Source organism: Micromys minutus (assembly GCF_963924665.1).
Source record: "Micromys minutus genome assembly, chromosome: 32".
Classification (NCBI taxonomy): Eukaryota; Metazoa; Chordata; class Mammalia; order Rodentia; family Muridae; genus Micromys; species Micromys minutus.
In genome coordinates, this window is record NC_137967.1 from 2,810,283 (window position 1) to 2,834,424 (window position 24,142).

Genomic DNA, 24,142 nt, shown 5'->3' on the forward strand with positions numbered 1-24,142 from the left:
ACATACCACACACGCCCACCACACACACATACACACACACACACCACACACACACCACACACCACACACACACACACACACACACACACACACACACATACACACACACTGGACTTTAAACACTGCCATACTACAAGAATTGCTAAGATCCTTCAATCTTGTAAGGTGGCCATCATTGCTTTATTTCTCAGACAAATAAGCTGTTCTGTTTTCCGTGAAAACACGGATGGAACATGTTTCATTTAAAGCAATGCTATGCCCATCTTTGTGAAATCACTGCAAACCCTAGTCTAAACCACAAAATATCACATTAACCAATAAAAGTGACTTAAACCTTGAGAGAAAACGTTTCTTCACCAGATGAACAGGCCTTTGATGATTCGCCGACGTCAACCCCACCTCCCCTGCATACCTCCTTGAAGAGATTAGCTAAGTGTGTGTCAGACCCCCATCACTCTTATTTTTAGCTCTGAGTTCTCACAGTGCAGTGACCTGGGTCTTGGAATTCCAAAGAGCTCCCAGGCTGATGATTCATCTGCAGGTAGCCCGCGCTGGTTTCCAGAACAGGCAGGGGCAGGGGGAATGAGGAGTGTTGCAGAAAGGATTTTAAATATAAAACCCTTTGTACAGGTCTGAGTCTTGGGTCAGAAACTGTACCCTTCACAAATGCATCCCTCCTTCCCTTAGGCTAATGGCAATTAAAATAGAACCCAACTGATATTGTTCTCCGGGAGGCTCCCGGCTGGCATTGGGGTTGGGGGCGGGGAACACAACTGAGGGCTTTGGTCACGGGCTATTTTTGGCAATTGTGTTACTCTGTCTTATTCACCCCCTCTCCTCAGCCTCTCCACTGCCCTTCCCTCGGAGCCAAGGCTGGCGACAGCCTCTATATATTTAAAGAGGACAAGAGTCCCCTTACTCACTTGAGCTGACAGAGTCCACACAGACAGGTAAGTGGATCAAAACAGGCATTTGGGTGGGATGGGACTATATGGAGTCCTATAGATTAGAGGTATGTGTTACAACCAAGTCCCAGCACCCAACCTATGAGGAGGATCAAACTATATACTTGATCCATATGTGGATCTAGTTGTTTAGAGCTTCCTAAGAGCACGATCGATATTGGGTGTCAGGACTTGGGGAGCATGTGTGAAGGTCTGCGTTTGATCTCCTAGCACCCTAAAAACAAAACAAAGAGTCGGGGATGATCTGGGTCTAACATCATTGACATAGTGGGATGTCCCCACCTTCTGAGTCAGATGGTAGGAAAACAGAGGAAAATGGAGTCCAGCAAGCCAACACTGCAGCCTCAGATCAGGTCACCTAAGACAAGGAGAGGGTCTTGGTCACTCTTCCTTCAAGGGTTTGATACATGGTGACATTTTTAACCTCACAGTACTATACGGTTACGAGGCAAGTGTCACAGATCCGACAGCTCAGAGGAGAACCTTTCCCACCTCAGTTCACTAAAGGCTGTCGCTCACAAGCCACGGGTGAATGAATGAGATCCCAGACGGGTTGTTTAAGACAGATACACACGGAAGATGTTCAGTTCAGCTGCAGGCATACTTTCAGCCATTTAAAATTAATCAAAACTGGTCCTCAAAAAAAAAAAAAAAAAAGTCATTAAAAACCTCTTACTTAATGGGAAGACAAATTCCTTGCCGGTGGTGAAGGTGATTCCCAGCATTCCCTCCGGGTCTCAGTCAAGATTTTCTTTTCAATAGCCCGTCAATGAGAGACATGGTTTTAAGCAATGGCCTGAATGCTGGGCAGATCAAAGCTGCCACCTTGGATGTCTGTTCTGGCCCTTAACCGGGGTGGTGACCCCTCCAAGGAGGATCAGAGTGGTCATCGGAGGGACTCATCTAATTGTGGTGTGGTGCAGTGCCCGTTAGTAAGCAGGATGGACCGCTTCCTTTCAGAGCTAGAGCAGATGGAGGCATAAGCCACAAAGTAGGGTAGGGGGATACGGGTAGCCTGCGTCTTCAGTTTGCTTTGGGGTCTGAGCGTTAAGGGAAACAGGCTAAGAAGAAACATGCTTTGCTGTTTTTATTTGTTTTATAAAACAAAGTCCAGGGGTATCTCATCTGAAGCAAGGCTATGGCCAGTCTGCATGAAATTACCACAGCCCTCTCAATTAAAAAAACACCCCATCATTCAACCATTTCTTTACAGTGTGTGTAAAACTGTATGTCCCAAGAAAACGGGGAGGTTTTCTGATTCGGCTCTGGTTTGTTTCTGAATAACTCTCTCCTTGGTGCTCAGTGTTAGTAACCCCCGCAGTTTAGAAGGAATGATAGCTAAGCCAGGACTTAGTGTCTGGTCAGACATACAAAAATCTGTCTATCTGAGGCAAGAGAGGACAAAGGAGAGGATGAGAAGCTGCATGGGGTAAGAGGCAGCCAGGAGGCAGAGGCTGGGTGGGGGCAGAGGATGGATAGGGGCAGAGGATGGATAGGGGCAGAGGTGGATGGGGGCAGAGGGTGGTTAGGGGCAGAGGCTGGATGAGGTGAGAGGCAACCTGGGGGCAGGGTGAGAGGAGCAAGCAGACATGATCGATACAAACTCTTAACTCTTGGGAACCATGGGAGGGAAAACAAAGTAAACAGAGTCAAAGTTTCTGATCATAACTCCGAATACCTCTAAGCTTCCCAGTTCTCATTTCCCCAACAGTAAAAAGTAAGGATGACTCCCTATCTCTGAGGGATTTGTGTGAGCGAACTAAGGTTTGACGAAGTACTTTACGAATTTAATAAAGCTTCTGCATATTAAATTATGCATATTAATATTACGTATACATAAATGAGGCCTTTTGGAAAGGGCACTGGGCCTTCTCTACGTTAGGACGGATGCCCTGTGAAGTAAGAGAGGATGACAAAGTCTGGCAGGCAGAGTGGCTAACAAGCTGGTCAGCGGTGAAAGGCAATTGATGTGTTTATTAAGAGGACAGATACAAGCCTAGGAGTGTTGTACACAGGAAATACAACTCCAGGCAGGCAGCCTTCCAAGCACCAGCAAGCTGCCCAGATGTCTGGGAGGACTTACTGTATAGAGGTTTGGGAGTCAGGTCCAAAGAGAAACATGATTCCTGCCTACGTGGAAACTGTCTCTCCCGGGGAAGGAAACAGCAAGAGATGCAGGGATTGTCTGGGAGCCCTGAAGCCCAGGGCCTACGCAGAGCTCCAGGAAGGTCACTGTTGGACTCAGAAGCCAGCATCTACCGCTGTTTACCTGCTCTCCTGCCATCTCAGAACATGTAGGGGCTTCCTTAGAGTCTCAGACAGTCCAGGGAAAGTCATTCTGTAAAGGAAGAAACTGAAGTTCAAGGGACTGCAGCCAGCACACAGGGTCACATGGCCGGAAGGCAGCAGAGCCAGGAAGGGATTAGGGTGCGGTGTGGTCTTCAAAGCTCAGACATCAAAGCAGAACAGAAGTAAACATGCTACCGAGATGGTTTCAGACCAGGGCACTGCAATTACGTGTTATGGTCCTCTCTAATCACATATCCACCGTGCCTGAGAGCCAACATTCGCAGTTATTTATCAGCACTGAGGGCTTCTAAGGTTTTATGAAAGGCGGTGGTGGACAGACTTCACCTGGCTTATAAGATCAGGAGGAAGCCACCCACTGCCCTTGACTCCTGTTGTAGGAGCAAACTTGGTGAGCTTCTCCTCAGCCACAGAGACTCTATATGGGCATACATTCCTTCAAAACTTAGCAAATTGAGCTCAGGGAGAGCTTCAGAGTGGGCCTGGAGGCCAACTCAGTCAAGATACAGGCAGCCCGAGGTGTGAGCAGACACTCCCCTGTGCTAGCCACACATGCGTGGCTAAGAGTCTTAAAAACTGGAGAAACAATTGACTTGTGGTATGAAATGAATATTCATGGAGAAGGGGAAAGAGAGAGAGAGAGAGAGAGAGAGAGAGAGAGAGAGAGAGAGAGAGAGAGAACTTTGCTTGTCTCGAAAGAATAGATTCAAACACTGTACAGCAAATCACACCAATCAACCATCATGATAATCTCAAGGCAACAAAAATCACGGGCTCCTTGTGCGTACCAAGAATGAATGTGCAGTGCACTGTTATTACCTTCTGAGACAAACCTGCTCGTTTTGACATCCACGGGGGGGGGGGGGCTGTGCTCGGGAGTCTGAACCATGAGCCCCAGATCAGAATGCTAATGCTCTGAATGTGGCTTTAGTTCTTTGGAAAGCTTGTGCCTTTCCACGCTCTGTTGTCTGCCCTGCTAAGTAAAAGAAGAGATGGCACCCAAGAGGGGACACTGCTGAGGAGCATAGGAGAGTGACTTCTGTCGCTCACAGCTCACATCTCAGGGCTTGAAGGACTCTAGAAGATGCTTCTCTGCACTTTAGACACACAAATGTCCATCTCCAAAGGAGATGAGGATCAACAGTGAAAGAGGAGCCCTTCCATGTTTGAACACCACTCACTCCTGGGATGCTCCTTCTGTTGCCAAGTTGAAGCCTCCAGGACTCCTTTCATTGATGCGCCGTAAAGAGACAATGGGTCTGTGAGATCTCAGTTCCCACCAGATGAGATGCTTGGTCACTGGAAGCGCTCACTCATGTCTGCCTCCTGGGAGACATGTTGCAGCAGAGGTTTACATAAGTGTCTAGTTAATTGGCCTTCTAAATGTAGCTCTCCCTTGTATCGGCTGTGTGATCTTGGTCAAACTCTATCTAGCTCTCTGTATAGTTTTCTCATCTCCAGTCTAGGAACATCAGAATTTACTGTGTTGGGATGCTGTGTCAAGTATCATACATGAGATGTATTGGTGCAATCACAAACAGGGGTTGGCATCAGTATGGGAGCACAGCTCTGGAGTCAGAAAGTGGAGTTCCAGCCTAACCATGGGCTCTAGGACAGGGATGAAAATTCCCCAAATGCACATTTGCCTCCCTAAAGAGTTGGTTTCAACAGCACCTGCCTGGAAGGGTTACTGGTCATGAGTTACTGCGGTGCCTGCCCCAAGGGCTGTGCTCTAGAGCCTTTCACAGCACTGGCAATTTCTGAGGTAGTACTAACTTTACCACAAAGTACAGGCAGGGTTCCTATGAGAACTTTGTCTCAGCCACTATTGACAGTTCAACTCAGCATGTGGAGGCTTCTATTAGAATTCGCTGGTGAGTCATCAGTGAGCTGAATAAGTTACTGAGCTGCTGGAGGTCTCTGCTCCGACTCTTGCATCCCAGGTTTTTGTCTTGTCTGTCTTTCTGTCTGTCTGTCTGTCTGTCTGTCTGTCTGTCTATCTATCTATCTATCTATCTATCTATCTATCTATCTATCTATCTATTTACCTACCTACCTATCATTTATATCTATCTATCTATTTATCTATCTATCCATCCATCCATCCATCCACCCACCTACCTTATCTATCTATCTATCTATCTATCTATCTATCTATCTATCTATCTATCTATCTATCATCTATCTATCTATCTATCTATCTACCTACCTACCTATCATTTATATCTATCTATCTATCTATCTATCTATCTATCTATTTACCTACATACCTATCATTTATATCTATCTATCTATCCATCCATCCATCCATTCATCCATCCATCTATCTATGTATCTTCTTTTGGTTTTTCAAGACAGAGTTTCTCTGTGTTCAGTTGGCCAAGGCTGGAACTCACGCTGCAGACCAGACTGGCCTCTAACTTGGAGATTGCTTCTACCTCCCTAGTGCTGAGATTACACACATGCACCACCACTGCCTGGCTGCCTCCCAGATTTTTAAATGGATTCTAAGAAGAAGTAACACAACCGCTAGCTGCTATTTTTGTCTATCTCACTTTGTCCTAGAATACCGTCTTTTAGTTTTATAGTCAGGGGGTAGGTAGGAAGAGAAAGAGACAGGAAGTAAGAGGAGGAAGAGGAAGAAAAGGACAAAGGGAAAAAGAAAGAAAAGGAAGGGAATCCAGAATACTGACCAACCGACAGCTTGGATTTATTTTAGAAAAATCAGACGACACATGACAGTTTAGCAGAACCAATGAGAACTTACATCCTGTTACCGAGGATCATACAGTTCACAGTTCAGTGTGACAGCACCAGAACCGAAGCATTCTCTCATCCTGTTACCGATGATCATACAGTTCACAGTGTGACAGCACCAGAACCGAAGCATTCTCTGAGTACTTCCGAAAGAGCTCTCATTTTGGAAAGGGTACTAAAGGTCGGAAAGGTTAATGGCTTTCCTGGACCACAAAGCTTTGAAAGAGCAAGAAAGTGGATCCAGATCTGATCCCAACGATGCACTATAGAGAATTCTCATTTGTCGGCAATTCGTTCACAGAACTAGTATTTAAGAAGCCCATTCAAACCAGCTCTCAGTGGAACCAGAGTAGCCAAGACTGTCTAATCTGTCCCCAGCTGGTATGGTAGCCCTCACCTTCTACCTAATCCTTATAAATTCCTGTCTCCCTTTTTAACTCTGACCCATGACTTGTCTGTGGCAACAGCAACCTCAGGAATAGTCCCAGAAAGCCGTGCCAGGGGGTGTGATGGTGACCCAGGTGATAAACAGTGCTGACAGTCAAGCCTATATTTGGTGTCCCACCTTCAATGACCCTTGCCAGTTCCAAGTAACGGCGATAAACAAATGGCCCATCTCTTGGTACTGTGCCAAGGTAAATACTCACCCTGAGCCCAGTTCTGGGTGTTGAAACACAGCTATTCCAAAGTAGTGCAGAAGCCAAAAAGGCCATTTGTAAGCTAAATGTACTTTCAAATCTCAGTGACTTTACTAGCACACTGGTAGTGTTTGAGGGACCGGAAAACAATCACATTTGCCTTAAAATGACTACCTCAGTACTGCTTTATGTTCCCACCACATTCCCATGACCTTCACAAAGGTCCTGTGCATAAGAAGATACTAACACGTTCCTCAAGTTCAAGTGATAAATGATCATCAGAACCCATGTTTTCTGATTCAGGACACAAATGATACCTCTACCTTTGGGGCCATGAGCATTGGAAGACAAAATCAAAGACATTTTTCCTTGTGTGGCTTCCATTGCATGTTTGTTTCCTTCTTCAGGAAGGGATGTGCATCTCTTAAATGAATCTTTATGTGTTTCTATTTTGGGTTTTGAGTCCTGATGTATGTAAGGCACAGAATTGTGATCACTTACAAACAAAGCTGTTGAGATGCATTACCTGGTGAAGAGGTATTATATGTAATTTTACACTCATTTTGTAAAGTATACCTAGGCGAATGCATGAATGAATGTACACACACACATACACACTCACACACACTCACACACACATACATACACATACACATACTCACACACACTTACATACACACTCACACACACTCACATACATATTCACACACACATACACACTCACACATATATACACACACGCTCACACTCACACACACTCACAACACATACACACATACACACACACACACACACACACACACACACACACACACACTCACTCACAAGAGGCATATATCTGTCTCCCGTTAAGCTTGCTGGGCATGCCAATGACATCACTGGCAATGTGAAATGAGAAATGTGAGCTGGGGCTGTTTTCACAGAGAGTTTCCACATCATTTCTTCCACAGGGTCATTGTCATGTTCTCAGACGACATATTATACTTCTTCTGTTTGTATTACATCGAAATTTGCGGTCAAAATGAACATGAACACAGTTACACGATTCTGCTCTTTTCTAGAAAATGTTGTACCTTTGCAAGTGAGGGATGGGTCTGGGAAAAAGGAATTGTCTAAGGATTAACCCTGTGCTTGCTTTTTATGTAACCATCTTGGCAGAAAGTGAGTATGCAGACAATTTTCAAGGCTCGTTCCAGCCCGAGTCTATAGTTTGAACGGAGTCCAGTAGAAATACGTACCTTCTTTTTAAAGATATGAAGTTATTGTGCCTTTTGATTTAATTCTTAAACCCTGAAATGCTCCCCCACCTTGGTCTGTGTCTGCCAGACTCCTGTTTATCCTTAAAACCTATCTGAGTGCCGTCTCTTCTGTGTCCTGAGACTCAACACTGTTTTCTTGTCTGAGTTACCGTAACACTCTGGTCCGAGGTGTTCTGGCTCCCCTCTCCTCACTAGAACATGGGCTTCTCAATGCCAGGGGACACAAGTTACCATTCTTCTGTGTTCTCGCCTAGGTTTGCCACTTAGTACCCGGTACAGTGTACCAGAGAGGCAGGTCGTAAGCATGTGGTGAGTGAATGAATGAATGAATGAATGAATGAATGCTTTCATCCCACTCTTTCTATTCCTCTAAATCAAATCAGTGGCAGAACAGAAACTTCTATAAAATGTTCTTTTTCTTTGAAGTTGTTTCCTAAAATCTTTCTAAATAAACAGAGAAGGCAGAGGAGGAGGCCTGGGCTGTTCTCCAACCTCTGACGGGAAAGGCATTTCAGGGGATGCTCAGATAGGGACTGTCCCTCAGCCCCGTGTCAGGTTCAGTGGTCTGTTTTCTGTTTACTTTCTGTTTCTTAGCAAAAAGCTGTCACTGTTATGAGACTGTGAGACACAAGCCAGAGAGCTGACCCAAGAGGCTTCATGCTAATCACAGCTATTATAGGAAGCCAACTGTCTTCCCAGAGGGCAGCATGGTAGTGCTTAGTGTCCATGATATCAAGACACGCCAAGCTTCTAAAAAGCCAGAGGATCCTGGGAAAGTCCAGCCAACTGGGCAGCCAGTGGGGCTTCATACATGTACTGGTAGGGCTACATACATGTACTGAGTATTAGCCATTTAATTCAGTTTTGCTCTAAGGAAACTAAAAACTTGGATTCACGCTTACAGGCCCACACGTGAAAATTGAGGCCTACTCTTTTTTAAAGATCTCTTAAAAACCCTCCAGTGAAAAGCTGAGAGGAGAGGGGTGTGACTATGGGCAGAATGTGTCTCAAAGGTGCAGGGGGACAGGTCAATACCATCTTCCATGAGTCCCCTGAGCTCTGAAGTCCCCTCCCACACACTGAGTCACCTGGGCCCCTGACAATGCTGTGATGCCCCAGAGAGAAGCCTCTGCTTTCCCGCTGGATGCACATAGCATGCTGAGGGCAGCTGAGAGACACCACAGTCTGTTTTGCCAGATTGCTGAGCTACTGGGGTGCTGAACTGTATGGCTGGAAACAGTATTCTCCGACAACAGACGCAATGCCATTTACATAGTTTATATTTTTGCCAAGTGGATAAGCTAAGACTGTAAGGGTGCTCCGTGGTATCCCCAAAACCAGAACCTTCACTGTATCTATCCAGATTTCAGGGGGTCTGGGGAGGGCTGAGCCAGACAAGAACACGTGGTATTCAGAAGCTAAGCCCACTTTTGATGTGATAACTTTCAAAACTTTAGATGACAAAATATAGTATTAGCACGCCATTTTATGTACATAAGACTAGCGGTCTATCCCTTCCAGGAACCCTGGGAGATACATAGGAACAGATGTCTCTGGCATTTAACCAGGAGGAAACTGAGCTAATTCAATAAATGGATTTCTCAAAGTCTCCGCGGTCTAAGCTATTTGTCGAAGGTAGCCGTTTGCCGGATGGGTGAACGAGAGAGACTGAATGAACCAGGCTGTGCCCTGGTCCTCAGATCACTGTACTTCTAGGTCAGTTTCCCCGTAATGTCATCCAAACCTGGGGTATTTGCTTTATATCCTCTTAGATTGACCTTGGCCCGGAGTCTTCTTCACCATGCCGAACTGGGGCGGAGGCGCAAAATGTGGAGCCTGTGAAAAGACAGTTTACCATGCAGAAGAAATTCAGTGCAATGGGCGGAGCTTCCACAAGACCTGTTTCCACTGCAGTGAGTTGGGCAGACCCTGTGGGGTTAGGGGCACGGGTGCCATAGGGGGCTTCACAGTTCTCAGTTAGTCCTATACTGTCTGTGGGTGGTTCGCACGCTGTGGGCATCATGTAGGAGCATGACCAGGAGCTGTGAGGAATGCTGCCTGTGGACTCCACAGTATACGGCGTAGCGCTCCCTCGAGTGCTTCCTCCAGCCGTGCACCAGCTCAGCAGTGGTCTCACCTGGCTCAAAGTCAGGACGAGTGGGTGTGGCCCTGCTCTCTGTGACTGAGCAGAGGAAGGAAACTAACAGTTGTCTGGAACCAGATTAGATTTGGCTCTCTGCGTGGTCCCGGTCAGCTGTCACTGAAGCCAGCTGTGACTGGTCTTCCCCAAGAACAGATTTCGGTCAGGCACTGTGGGCAGCAATTCCATTTCTGTAAACGTCTTCTAAAGGCCAGTGCTTAGTTCTTTTCTGGGAGAAATGGGGTATGGCTTTGAGATGACCACCCTCTGCTTCTGTTAAAGCGATGGATGGCTCACAGGTTTGCTTTATTCAGTATCTGGCAGGATCCATTAGCTGGATTAATTCTAACCCTTATGTCCCACAGAGGCTGCACACACAGCTTCAGTGCCCAAGTTCCAAGTATGAGGGTGAGAGCTATATACTCCAAATGCATCTGCTAGAGACACGGACATGCTGCGTTCTCAGCTGCGGCTCCCTGGCCCTCCCCTGCTCAGCAAACACTTTTATAGAGGGCAGGGAGTGTTGGTGACTAGGTTGACAAACTTCCTGATACTTTGGGTTTTAATGATGGGCCCTCATCTTTGAAGCCATCTTAGACATTCCTCATACACACGGCTCATTTACAACTACCTAGAACTCACTACCCACCCCACGTGCCTTTTGGTATTCCTCTAGAAATAGCTACGTTCCTTAAAGTAAAGAGTTGGAAAGAAGGCTGGAATTAAACAGGAAGGTTTGAATCTGGGCTTTTCCATTCACTGTGTTACTTGGGAAGTTGTTTTTACCATGGTGGGCCTCAGTTTCTCTATCCATAATATGAAGATGGAGTTTTCCCACTGTTTGTTCTAGGAGAAAACTGGGGCCCTATACCTGGAAACTCAGCTTTCCAGGTTTTGTCTTGCTTTTATTAATTAATTTTATTAATTGATTTTATCAATTGATTTTATTAATAAATTTTATCAATTAATTTTATTAATTAATTTGCTGCTGGCACAGGAGGAGGTGTGGGTGGAAGCTTCCCACTGGGGATGGTTTTTGAATTCTGTCAAGACAGTTGGCGGCTATGCTCAGTGGAGCCACAGGACACGACTTTGAGCTCTTGATAGCACATCCCACTTGCCCACGGGTGGGATGAGAGATGAGCAGTGTGGCAGAGGGCTCTGGGGAGAGGCACACTTTTCTATATTATCTCTGAGACTTAGTAGATGCCAGCGAAGCCTCTGCTGGCAGGAAACAGGACTCGGAGAGGAAGCCCTACCTCGGTTTATCCTACCAATGTTGTTCTGACTTCTAGATAAACTCCTTAGTACTCATCATTTTATTAGTATACTGATAAGGAACTAGGCAAAGTCAATGTTGAAATATCTCATTTAACACAATGTATATGAGATATTTGTCCAATATATACGTCTTGTTACTCATGAGGTATTTTGTGTTCTTTTTGTGTTCCCACTGTTTGAAGTTGGATATGATTTTGTGAGCATGTTAGTCTCTCACACATAAATTGGCTGCCGTGATACCGGACAGCACAGTTTTCTGCTGCTGTGTACAAAAGTTCTTCAGGGGCCAGAAGGGGCCAGCTGGATGGCTTAGTGGGTAAGGGTGTTTGCTGCCAAGACTCATGATGACCTGGGTTCAATTTCTGGGACTCATGGCACAAGGAGAGAACCAACTCCTTCAGGTTATCACACACTCTCACACACACACTCACACACTCATATACACACATACACACTCATATACACCCACATTCATACACTCACACATATACACACACATGCACTCACACTCATACATTCACACACATACACACACTCATATACAGACACTCATACACACCCACACTCATACACTCACACATATACACACACATACACATACATTCATATACTCACACACACACACTCACACTCACACATACACTCACACTCATACACACACACATATACACACTCATACACTCACACACACACACACTCACACTTATACACACCCACACTCAAACACTCACACTCATACATTCACACACACACACACACACACACACACACACACACACACACACACATATGGTAATGTGCTTTTAAAGAGCTCGTTGGAAGCCAGGATTGGCCAGGACCTGTGAGGTTCTCCTCAGGAGCTATCATGGAGAACTGAGAGTAAGAACCAGACAAGTCACAGGGAGTAAGGTCAGCACCATCTCTAGAACTCAATGCTGTGTACCAGAGGAGGTTGCTGACATCTGATGACAAATGAATTCCATTCACTCATCAGACATGCAGACCTGGGTCCTCTCTTACGGCCCTGCCTGACACATTAAGGCAGAACATCCCTGTCCTCTGGAATTCAGCATCTCAACCATTAGCAAATACGTTAGCAACTGGGAACTGACAGCAGTCGGGGCAGACCTGGGGCTCTGCCTTTTATGCCTCAGCATAAGGCGTTTCCCCTAAATTACTCTTCAAAGAAAAATCAGTTCTTCATCCAAAGAATTTTAGTTTCTTATGCTATTGGACACTCTCTCAATGACTTAATTTTTTTAAAAACCAAGGAATTTTTAACCAATAGGTACTTGAATAAATTCTCTCCCATACTCCCATCTTCCCAGCTCCACAACCTTTAGCCTGTGTACAACTCAACTTCACCGGTAATCTCAGCTTCTTCCTTTATTCCTGTTTTAATTGCACACTTTTTAACAACAACATGCCACGTCAGAAATACATATTAACCTACAAGACTACCAGTGCCATGTTGCTTACACGGGTCACCTGGAGAAACTGTCACTGTTTTAAAGAAACAAATTGTCTTAGTCAGGGTTTCTATTCCTGCACAAACATCATGACCAAGAAGCAAGTTGGGGAGAAAAGGGTTCATTCAGCTTACACTTCCACATTGCTGTTCATCACCAAAGGAAGTCAGGACTGGAACTCAAGCAGGTCAGGAAGCAGGAGCTGATGCAGAGGCCATGGAGGGATGTCACTTACTGGCTTGCTTCCCCTGGCTTGCTCAGCCTGCTTTCTTATAGAACCCAGGTCTACCAGCCCAGGGATGGCTCCACCCACAATAGGCTGGGCCAGGGATGGCTCCACCCACAATAGGCTGGGCCAGGGATGGCTCCACCCACAATGGGCTGGGCCAGGGATGGCACCACCCACAATGGGCTGGGCCAGGGATGGCACCACCCACAATGGGCTGGGCCAGGGATGGCTCCACCCACAATGGGCTGGGCCAGGGATGGCTCCACCCACAATGGGCTGGGCCAGGGATGGCTCCACCCACAATGGGCTGGGCCAGGGATGGCTCCACCCACAATAGGCTGGGCCAGGGATAGCTCCACCCACAATAGGCTGGGCCAGGGATGGCTCCACCCACAATGGGCTGGGCCAGGGATGGCTCCACCCACAATGGGCTGGACCCTCCCCCTTGATCACTAGTTGAGAAAATGCCTTACAGCTGGATCTCATGGAGGCATTTCCTAAAGGGAGGCTCCTTTCTCTGTGATAACTCCAGCTTGTGTCAAGTTGACACAAAACCAGCCAGTACAACTGACCCCTTGTCAACTTGACATACAAACATCACTATTAAGCCTCAACCCTTTGCTTTCTTATTCATCCCCAAGATCTAAATAACCTTAAGAGTCCCACAGTCTTTACAAAATCTTACATACTAAAATTTCAATCTCTTTAATATATCCAATTTCTTTTAAAATTCTAAGTGTTTTTTTCAATTCAAAGTCTCTTAACGGTGGGCTCCACTAAAATACTTTCTTTCTTCAAGAGGGAAAAATATCAGGGCACAGTCACAATCAAAAGCAAAATCAAACTCTAACCATCAAATATCTGGGATCCACTCACGAACTTCTGGACTCCTCCAAGGGCTTGGGTCACTTCTCCAGTTCTATGCCCACGTAGCACACACTTGTCTTCTAGGCTCCAGCTGCCACTGCTGTTCTTGGTGGTCATCTCATGGCACTGGCATCTCCAAACACGTCTGTCTTCTGCTGCAACTAGGCTTCACCAATAGTCTCCCATAGGCTCTCTTCATGGTGCCAAGCCTTAACTCTCTTGCGTGACCCCTTCAATCCTGGGACATTAATTGAAACTAAGGCTGTTCCTTCATCAATGGCCTTCCATGGCCTCTCACAGTGCCGAGCCTCAGCTGCTCTTTATGACCCCTTCATTCCTTCAAAACCAGTACCACCTGGGTGACTCTTACACATTACCAAGTCCAGTCACAGCACAAGGCACAACCTTGGCTATCTCTGAAACACAGCTTCTTTGTGCTCTCAGTAAACACTTCCCAGAAGATTTTACCTCAATGATACTGGTCTCTTCTTAATCGCCACTAATTTCTTAGCTCCATCTGACCAGCTTCAATAGTCCGAGTAATGCAAAGGTTTTGCTTTAATAGTTCTGGTATCTTGTTAATCACAGCTGATTCTTCAGCTCCAGCTAACCAAAACCACACAATCAGCCCTGATAAGAGTCTTTAATTTTCCCTCTGAAATTTCACAAGCCTGGCCTCCATCCTCTGTACTGTTCTTAACATTATCTTCCAAACTTCTACAGAACATCCCACAGAGCTCTTAACATCCCAATGACTCTAGTTCAAAGTTCCAAAGTTCTTCCACAGTCCTCCCCAAAACATGGTCAGGTTGTCACAGAAATACCCCACTATGTTGGTACTAATTTGTCTTAATCAGGGTTTCTATTTCTGCACAAAACATCATGACCAAGAAGCAAGTTGGGGAGGAAAGAGTTTATTCAGCTTACACTTCCACATTGCTGTTCATCACCAAAGGAAGTCAGGACTGGAACCCAAGCAGGTCAGGAAGCAGGAGCTGATGCAGAGACCAGGGAGGGATGTTACTTACTGGCTTGCTGCTCCTGGTTTGCTCAGCCTGCTTTCTTACAGTACCCAGCCAGGTCTACCAGCCCAGGGATGGCTCCACTCACAATGGGCTGGGCCAGGGATGGCTCCACCCACAATGGGCGGGGCCCTCCCCCCTTGATCACTAGTTGAGAAAATGCCTTACAGCTGGATCTCATGGAGGCATTTCCTCAACAGAGGCTCCTTTCTCTGTGATAACTCCAGCTGTGTCAAGTTGACACAAAACCAGTCAGTACACAAATAAAAAAGGTATACATGTCTTATTATTTCAAAGGTTATGATCTCATTTAAAGATTATTACTATAAGCACTTAGCAGACACTGTTACAAAGCACTAACGCATTCTGTTGAGTTGTGAAAACCCTTTACACTTGACACAGCCTTAGTGCTACAGTGGGTACGAGGCTGCACATGTTGAGATTGTTTTCATACCGTAGCCTCCTGGTCGGGGAACAAACAACAGCTTCCTGTCAGGGGCACAGGTATCGACTTAAGAGAACAGCCGCTGTCCCAGAAATGAGCAGCTGAGAACAGGATGCCGAGAAAGAACGGGGTCCCGGAGTGTGTGTGAGACTAGGAACAGATGGCATTTCAAAGTCAATGTGTTCTTCATGTGCACTGTCATTAGATGGTTTCACGTTATTATTTACATCTTTAGAAGTCCCACCATCAGGGTTGCTTGTATAACCCAACAGTAAGTGACTTGGTTAGTATGCCTGAAGCCCTCAGTTAAATTTCTAACACCATATGCATACACGCACACACACACACACACACACACACACAGAGCCCTTTCAAGTCTGTCTGTAAACTTTGTCATTTGATTATATTTGGAGACAAATGACATGAGGTTAGTAGGGCACAGTGACCAGGCAGCTTGAGTCAATGGGAGCCTGAGAGGACCAAGGAGCCACCTGTGTCCCTTCCTCCCCACGCCTAGTTCCAGAACGGGACACAGCATCGCAGTGTTCTTAAAAAGTTTTGATGAAGGGTAGTGGTGGAGCACGTCTTTAATCCCAACACGTAGGAGGCAGAGGCATGTGGATCTCTGTGAGTTCAAGGCTAGCCTAGTTTACAGAGCTAGTTCTAGGACAACCAAGGCTACACACACACACACACACACAGACTCAAAAAATCACAAATATCTAGATAGATAGATAGATAGATAGATAGATAGATAGATAGATAGATAGACGGACAGATACATACATACATACATACATACATACATACATACATACATACTTAAATACATACACACTTTGGTCCCTACCCCCTAACTTCCCTGACACCATTCAACATGGTTCATTTGTTGGTAAGAAGCACTGTTGAAAACAGGTTCAAGACTACATTTGGTGGCAGCGTTTTCTGCCCCCTTTCCAGCTGGGGACGCAAAACATGACTTGTCTCTTCTTTGAGCCCTTTTCCTCGTCTGCAAAATGAGGATTCTCTTGAGAGTGACTTGGGACAAATGCTCTGACTTTTTCTGGAATCGCAGATGTGCTCTTGGCCGGGGGCTCTGAGCATCAGGTACAGAAGAGGGGGATGGGAGCTCAACTCTAACTCCCTGGCCCTTCCTTTCCCCTGCAGTGGCCTGCAGGAAGGCTCTGGACAGCACCACAGTGGCAGCTCATGAGTCAGAGATCTACTGCAAGGTCTGCTATGGGCGCAAGTATGGCCCCAAGGGGATTGGGTTTGGACAAGGCGCTGGCTGCCTCAGCACAGACACCGGTGAGCACCTTGGCCTGCAGTTCCAAGAGTAAGTTCCTGCCTTGCTTCTTTCTCTGTGACTCTCCAGTGATCAAGATGGTTCATTCTGTTCCCATAGCAACATTTTCTAGGAGTGGGGGAATGGACTGTATTGTTGACCAGCCAACAATAGGAACACTCACTCAGACCAAGTCCTGACAATGCGTTGTCTCTCTGGAGACTTTCTTTAAACTATCTGCCTTTCTAAAGGGCAATTACTTTTACATGATGGTTCTCGGTTTGCCTGTCAAGAGAAAACCAAGACCGTACAGATGTTTCATTATTTGCCCTTTGTTAACTGCTCGGAGTCTCTTTTCTTCACCCTCAAGAGCTTCTGTGTAAATCATATAAATGCAGCAGGAAGGCAGCAGTCATCCTTTCAGTGCTCTTTAATGATTTTTCTTAGACTGTAAGATGAGAAATGTCTGCAGTGCAAAGGGAAGGGCCTGGGGATGAGCCTCTGAAGGAAAGAACCGATTCCAACGCTTCCAAGGGCCTCCTCGACTGTCCACAGCCCACACAGTGCTGATGCTCCCCCAACACAATCCTAAGGGTGTGGGACATCACAACAGTCACTACCAGCTCCGTCTCCCCATCCCCCCCCCCCCCCCCCCCCGTTGATCACCACTGACTCCGTGCCAGAATTGAGAAACCATCTGATGGTAGCTGATCCATAGCTGCTGTCTGGCCAGCTGGTCTCTGTCTGGGGTTGGCCCTATGGTGGTTGGACAGAAAGATCATTAGCTCAAGTCCCTCAGAGAGCACTTTGTCATTTGGTCCCTTAAGAAGAGAGTCATCCACCATAGAGCCTGGAGAAGTCTAGGGATGTGTGCTCACTGTTAACTGGGGATCCCCCCCTCCGTAGTTTTTCTCATTACGCTCCATCTGGAGACCTTTTGCAAAAGACAAGGACGGACGCCAGCCGCATTCTCTGTCTTGTATCACTTAATGTTTAGCTTCTGCCACTGGGAAAACAGTGCGAAGTCTTTGGAGGCCGGGGTTTCTTCCTAGTCCCACCATGTCCCTCTCCCCCTTCCATATGTACTTCAAACACGAGTAAGGCTCAGGGGATACCAAGCATGAGGGAGCATCAAAGAGTACATAGGCGGGGTGCTGAATCCTTCCTCTATTTTGGATACTGCTCTCAAGGGGACAGGTGATTTTGGGGTAAAATTGTGGTGACAGCTGACAGATTTCACCAGTAAGACAATCAGCTGGCTTCATGATTGTACAGAAAAATCTGAGGAAGAAAAAAAGCAAACCAACAACCGCACAACAGTAACAGTAACAACACATGAACGTGTGCAGGACACGCACCAGAGTGTGGAAGCAAAGGCGTAAAACCATTCAAGCTGACCCACATTTGCTCAAGCTGACCCACATTTGCCTGCCCACACCAGCAGGGGCTGTGTTCGGTGCTGGACCATAGTCATCACACTTAGCCTGCCCAACAGCCGAGACAGGTCCCACGGTTGCCCCCATTTTCCAGGCGAAGAGAAAGAGGCACAGTAGTGTGAGGTTGGCCACACGAGATGCGATTTTCACACCGTGTGCTGAGGGAAGTCTTCACTCGATTTCTGCTTCCGCCAGATCCCCAAAGCCGGCACGTGCCGCCACCACGAGCAACCCTTCCAAGTTCTCTGCGAAGTTTGGAGAATCAGAGAAGTGCCCCCGATGCGGAAAGTCGGTCTATGCTGCTGAGAAGGTCATGGGAGGTGGTAAGGTGAGGTCATGTGGGTGTCCGGGGGAGCCGAATCTCAGATTCGCATCTCCACTGGATCTGTGGGAGAACTGAAAGCGGGGACCGTGGATGGGGCCAGACCCTTCATCCTCCTGAGCTCCCACAACCTACTTAGAAACCAATCCTGTGACCCTTACCCAGTGCCCTTTGAGAACTAGTTAGTGTACTTTGTCGCCATAAGAATTAGTGTACTGGGGGGGGGCACAGTTATCTTCACAGATGCAGAGATGCACCTGTCCCTCTACCTCCTCCCCTAATTCTGTGTCCACGCCCTCCGAGGTGTCAGCTCTGGAAGTCCTCCAGCACTGTCTACCCCAGCGTGGTTCTGTTGTCACACAAGTTTATGTGTACATGTCCTGGCTCGTGGGAAAGTCACCAAGTATACACGGATGTGTGCGCTGCCCTGAAAATTCTGTTTCAAGCCTGAAGTCAGCGCGTTCACAAAAGAAACCGGACTGGGGTGGGAGGATATGGAGAGGAGAACTTTGAAGGGATCTAACTTGAAGCTTAGGGCCGTACCCACACAAAGCCATTTGTGGACACACAAGAACCAATGGGCCGTGCCCGACAGATGATGCTGTGTGAGAGAGAGGCAGCTTGCTGGAACACCAAGCCGTGTGCCTCTCTGCCATCATAGTTTACAGGGTGAAAAAAAGATTGGCTTGCCTGAGTGACTGCCCAGTTCCTCACGTCTCACTCTCTGGAACTTTAATACAAACATCACTACCACCTATTGGGCAAGTCTTTCTTAGCTAGTTTGTCCCCGGGACCTTGACACTCTGGGGAAGCCCTTTGCTGTTGAGTTTATTCTGAAGAATCGCACATGCAAGTCGTTATTAAATGTTCTAAGAATTGCTGGCTAAAGAATCGCATCCTACTTTCTTGAAACTCTTGGGATTATTAGTTGAGAGCCCCCTTACACAAGAGAAAGGCCAGGGCAGTGTTGCTTTGTGTGTTGCTGGCCTGTGGATATGAATTGGAACCGCAGTGTGATGCTGATAAATAACTCCTTACTCCCAGCCCTGGCACAAGACCTGCTTCCGCTGCGCCATCTGTGGGAAGAGCCTGGAGTCTACAAATGTCACTGACAAGGATGGGGAGCTTTATTGCAAAGGTAAGTGGTTGTACACACTTTCTTGAAGCTTGTTTTCCCCAGGGTCCAAGGGGAGAGGAAGATGTGCCATGCCTAGAGGCCTGCCTATCTTTGCCAGGATCAGGAATCAGCTTGGCAGTTTGGGCTCTTGGAAGGAAGCAATACTGCCTAAAGGAAATGACGCTTGGAGGAACATCATCACCTAATGACGATGTTCAAAGGCTTGTGGTGGACAGAGAGGAGTATTAGGGGTGTGTGTGTGTGTGTGTGTGTGTGTGTGTGTGGTGTCAGGAATTTAACTGAGGGCCTCATCAATTTATTAACTTTACATTCCTATCACAGCAGCCCCCTTTTCCTCCCGATGCCCTCATCACATAGCTTTCCTATTTCCTTCTCCTCTGAGAAGGGAGAGGTCCCCTCTGGGAATCACCCTGCCTTGGCACATCAAGACTAGGAACATTCTCTCCCACTGAGGCCAAACAAGGCGGCCCAGTTAGGGGATTGTGATCCAAGGTAGGCAACACATTCAGAGACAGCCCCACTGAGTTGTTGGGGACTCACCTGAAGACCAGGCTGCACATCTGCTACATATGTGTGGGGGCCTAGGTTGGAGCCCGAGGGTCAAGGTTAGTTGATTTTGTTGATCTTTTTATGGAAGTCCCTTCAGGGCCCTTGATCAGCTTCCACAAGACTCCCAGAGTTCTGCCTAATATTTGGCCGTATCTCTCTGCATCCATTTCCAATGTCCGTCTGTCTGACTGTCTATCCATGGACATAGATATAGATATATTTGGGCTTGAAGGGTAATATGGTCGTGGGAAGAGGCATTCCAGGAACAGGAACAGCAACCTCTTAGGAAGGACATTATAGAACATTACAAGCATTTCTGCCTGCCTGGTGGGCACGGCAGGGTGAGAGGCTGGTTTATGTGGACTATTGTACCAGAAAGTGTCAGTAACACCGTGAAGTGTAAAGTCGTAAGCGAGGATTATTAGCAGATCCAAGTACAGCTCTGCTTCTTTACAAGTTAAATTTACCCAAAGGTTACCACTGGGAAGTCAAAGGAATGGTGTTAAGGCAGAACCTAAAATAGCAACGCTAATCAATCTATTCTCTCATTTTCTGGTTTACAGTTTGTTATGCCAAAAATTTTGGCCCCACAGGCATTGGGTTTGGAGGGCTTACACACCAAGTGGAAAAGAAGGAGTGAAGTGGCGTGCTTTCTCACAGCCCTGCTGGCCAACAGCAGTGCCGAGTGACCCCGCAGATGTACATGGCCTCGCAGCACCCTTTGTAGCTGGACAGCATTTCTCTTCAGAAGCAGTCAGAGGCTGCACAGAAGTAACAAGAAACCACCGGAAGTGTGATCTGCAACAGATGCTTCCTTATTTACTATTCTTGGGGTGGGAGAGACAATAAATGTTTTAACGGTACCGTCTCTATCTCTGTCTTCTTTGCAGAGAGGGGAAGGCTTGAGAGAGAGGGAGGGATGGAGGAAGGCAGAAACTAGTTTTAAAAACCAGCTGCAAAGGACGAATTTCAGTGTTAGCCGTGAAGAGAGATGGGAAAAAGAGGCAAAGAAGATGGTACACCAGTGCTCGGTGCATAACCGAGAGAAGAGAAGGAAATAGGAGGTCTGAGGAATCGGAGAGCATGAAAGCAAATTCTGAGAGGAAAAGCAAAGCGAATAGAGGGCTGACAGGTAGGTCCTGCAGCCGATCTCGGACCTTCCAGACTTGTTGCAACTGGGAAATAAAAGGCTTGGCCTACGGTCCTGTTACAATCCACAGGATGATGGTTTTCTCTTATTCTATAATTCTCTGGGGATTTAGCAAGTTTCTTAAAACTTCTCTTACACCAAATTGCTGGCCTCACTAACAAAACACAGCCACTCAGACATGTCTCTGCTTCTTTGGTGGCTTGAATCTTTAAGCAACCACACCATTTTCCCCACCTTTCTGCAATTCCTCGGAAAGCAAATAAAAATATAAATCTCCTGATAAAAAGCTACAGACACTAAGCAAATCCATCGGTTTCTCTCTGCTCCAAGTTGCAAGAAAGGCTCTTTAAAACAAGCATGTCAGGTGGTGGTGTATGACTTTAATCACGGCACGTTGCGATGCAGAGGCAGACAGATCTCCTGAGTCTGGTGACAGAGTGTTCCTGGACAAACTCTGTCTCAAAAAGCTAAATAAAACAATGTCCCTGCCCCCACCCAGACCCAAACCCCACCAAAACCTGAGCAGTCACTCACCTCATGTGCTGAGCAGGACAGGGTCCTCCGTGGATTCTAAGAACAATACACTATTTTGGCTGGTCATCAAAGTCCTATTCGTGCCATAACTGCAGGACAACGCCAACTTCCTCTTCCTCTGCTGCGGTTCAGACATCAGCCCCACCAAGTACGTGTCCAGGAGACGAAGCTAAAACCGTCACCCATTATCTTTGGCCTGCCCCTTATCTTTGCTCCCCACTCAACGTTTCTCTGCTTCTGACTCAAGGGGACTTCTAGAACACGCCTCTCCATTCCCATTTGGTCTCTGTGTGCATTCACTGGGGCTGCTACTGTAATCAAGTAACAGACTGGGCGGCTCAACCATTAGATAATTTCTCCTGTGCTGGAGGCTGTACGTTCATGATCAAGGGATCATAGGATCAATGGTTGGCTTCCTTTAAGTCTCATTCCTTGGCTTATCCAGGCAACCCTGTTCTTTCCAGCCAGTGTGTCTGTCCTAAAGCTGGCGTTTAACCCTTAGGACACCAGAGTGAGCCAAGGCCTATCATATGAATATAGGATCTGCTCCAACCCTAATTGCTTCTTCAAAGGCTTTATCTCCAAATACACTAATATTCTGAGACCAGACTTAACATTCTGGGGAGGCAATTCCACCCAGTAAGTAAAAGAGCCGATTATATATGGACCTTCATAAATGAGCCTTAGTCTGGTCCTTTAGTTTAGGCTTCACACTAGTGCCAGCTATGCTCAAATTTAAATCTGTCCTAACACGCCCTGTACTCTCTACCCACGTCTTTGCTGATGCTTTTCTTTCTGCTTGAAATACTTGGAAAATAGACCCCCCCCCCCCATCTTTAATCCCTAACCTAACTCTTTAACCTGGTAAACTACCATCCATCAAGCCCAAGTCAAATGCTTTACAAAGCTTATTTTTCTCCTTTTTCCAAGTACCTGAGCAGATATACTCCCAAAGCCAGTATAAAATCTCCTTGCACTGAAATTCCAATTTCTACTTGCACCCGACCTTGTTACCATGTGATGCCCTTTCATTTGTAACACTCAACAAATCAAAGGCACCCCACAAACATTTGTTGAATGTGTTAGATGAGCCTCTTCTTGGCCTCTAAGTTCTGAACAGCTTTGAATGTTTGCTACCTTATAGTAGTTTCATGTACGTTAGCTTTCCCTCTGCCTTCTACAAAGCTCCATGATTATAACAGCTCAACAAATCACCGTGGAGTAACGTACAGACATGAAATGTACTTTCCATCTGTGAAGACCTGCAATACAGAGGAAAGAGCGAGAATCCATGATGAACTAACAGTGGCCCAAAGTGACACCGGTTCACCAGGCAGCGTCACTCGGGTGTACAGGCTATGAGGAGAAAACTTAGCTTTCCCCCATGACAGGAGCCCAGGGACGGAGTCAGTGAGTAAAGTAACCGGGAGGGCTGTGCAAACTATACCATGAGTTAGGCAGGCTCAGCATTCTCTCTACAACAGGCAACTAGTAGTTTCAATCACGAACCGACTGATATTTTAATGGCACTAGGTGAAAATCAAGACAAATATTTAAGATTTCATGTGTTCAAAATCTCAGAGGGAAATTAAGTGAAATCCCGCTCACTGGCACCAACAGTGACTTCAACTCATTCCTAATCATGAGTTCACTCACTGTGTCTGTCAGCCTATCTTTCCAACACTCTAAAGATGTTAAGCATTAGAAACTAAGTCTCGAGTATAAAAAACGTTTTTATTAAGTGTGAAAGCAAAACAGATACATCTATTTAAATATTCTTTACATATTTATAGATACAACAAAGACAAATAACTTATCAAAAATTACAAGTTTAAAGAGTACTATTTTTAAAAAGCCAATATAGTATTTGAAAATATTTTATCCATAATCAGTGACTATTATGTTTTTTTGTTTTAAAGTAACTCATGTTCTTGGGGAAAATATTTTCATATATTCTCTTAGAAGTTTGCCAGGTTGCTCAGCAGCAGGTCGTCTTTCGAGGTCTGACAGAAAGTACATCTTGCTGAGAACTGTATTCCCAGAGCTTTTGACTTTGGAGAGCTCAGTATCTCACTTCACCTTCAGATCTCGGAGCACCAGCTTAAACAGAAACAAGTCAGAGTGTATTCTGAGGTGCTTTTCTTCATACAGAGCGAAGAACTTTCTCTTTGGCTGGGTGGAAAACCATGGTGTACTGGGATGTCCAATCTATGATGCAGGGCTTCACTAAGCCAAAGCAGCCACACTGAAAGAAATCTGCCAGGTTCTGTGTGAATCCGAGGCTATAAGAAAGAAGACAGGACAGCTCAGCATCTCTCCTGTGCTGATCCTGACAAGTGTTCACCCAAA

At 46.3% G+C, this 24,142-nt stretch overlaps 2 protein-coding genes across 2 annotated transcripts in view; one reads left to right on the forward strand and one right to left on the reverse strand.

Annotated features, from left to right (window-relative positions):
• Nucleotides 1-822: 822 nt before the first annotated feature.
• On the forward strand, nt 823-20,972 carry CSRP3 (cysteine and glycine rich protein 3). Its single transcript, XM_080908176.1, has 6 exons — nt 823-950; nt 9,699-9,839; nt 16,547-16,715; nt 18,296-18,428; nt 19,467-19,560; nt 20,673-20,972. The coding sequence occupies exons 2-6, from the start codon at nt 9,728-9,730 to the stop codon at nt 20,747-20,749; spliced, it is 585 nt and encodes a 194-aa protein (XP_080764302.1). The 5' UTR covers nt 823-950; nt 9,699-9,727; the 3' UTR covers nt 20,750-20,972.
• Nucleotides 20,973-23,682: 2,710 nt separating this feature from the next.
• The window catches only part of ZDHHC13 (zDHHC palmitoyltransferase 13), a 36,018-nt gene continuing 35,558 nt past the window's right edge, over nt 23,683-24,142 (reverse strand). The window contains exon 17 of the mRNA XM_080908510.1: nt 23,683-24,075. Coding sequence (XP_080764636.1) covers nt 23,937-24,075 — 139 coding nt within the window. The 3' untranslated portion in view covers nt 23,683-23,936. The remainder of the gene's footprint in view (nt 24,076-24,142) is intronic.

Bases quoted from the DNA above. Each gene is read 5' to 3' on its own strand.
- CSRP3 (XM_080908176.1), top strand. From the start codon at position 9,728: ATGCCGAACTGGGGCGGAGGCGCAAAATGTGGAGCCTGTGAAAAGACA. The intron at 9,840-16,546 runs GTGAGTTGGGCA...TTTCCCCTGCAG, and splicing joins CAAGACCTGTTTCCACTGCA to TGGCCTGCAGGAAGGCTCTG. The intron at 18,429-19,466 runs GTGAGGTCATGT...CCTTACTCCCAG, and splicing joins AGGTCATGGGAGGTGGTAAG to CCCTGGCACAAGACCTGCTT.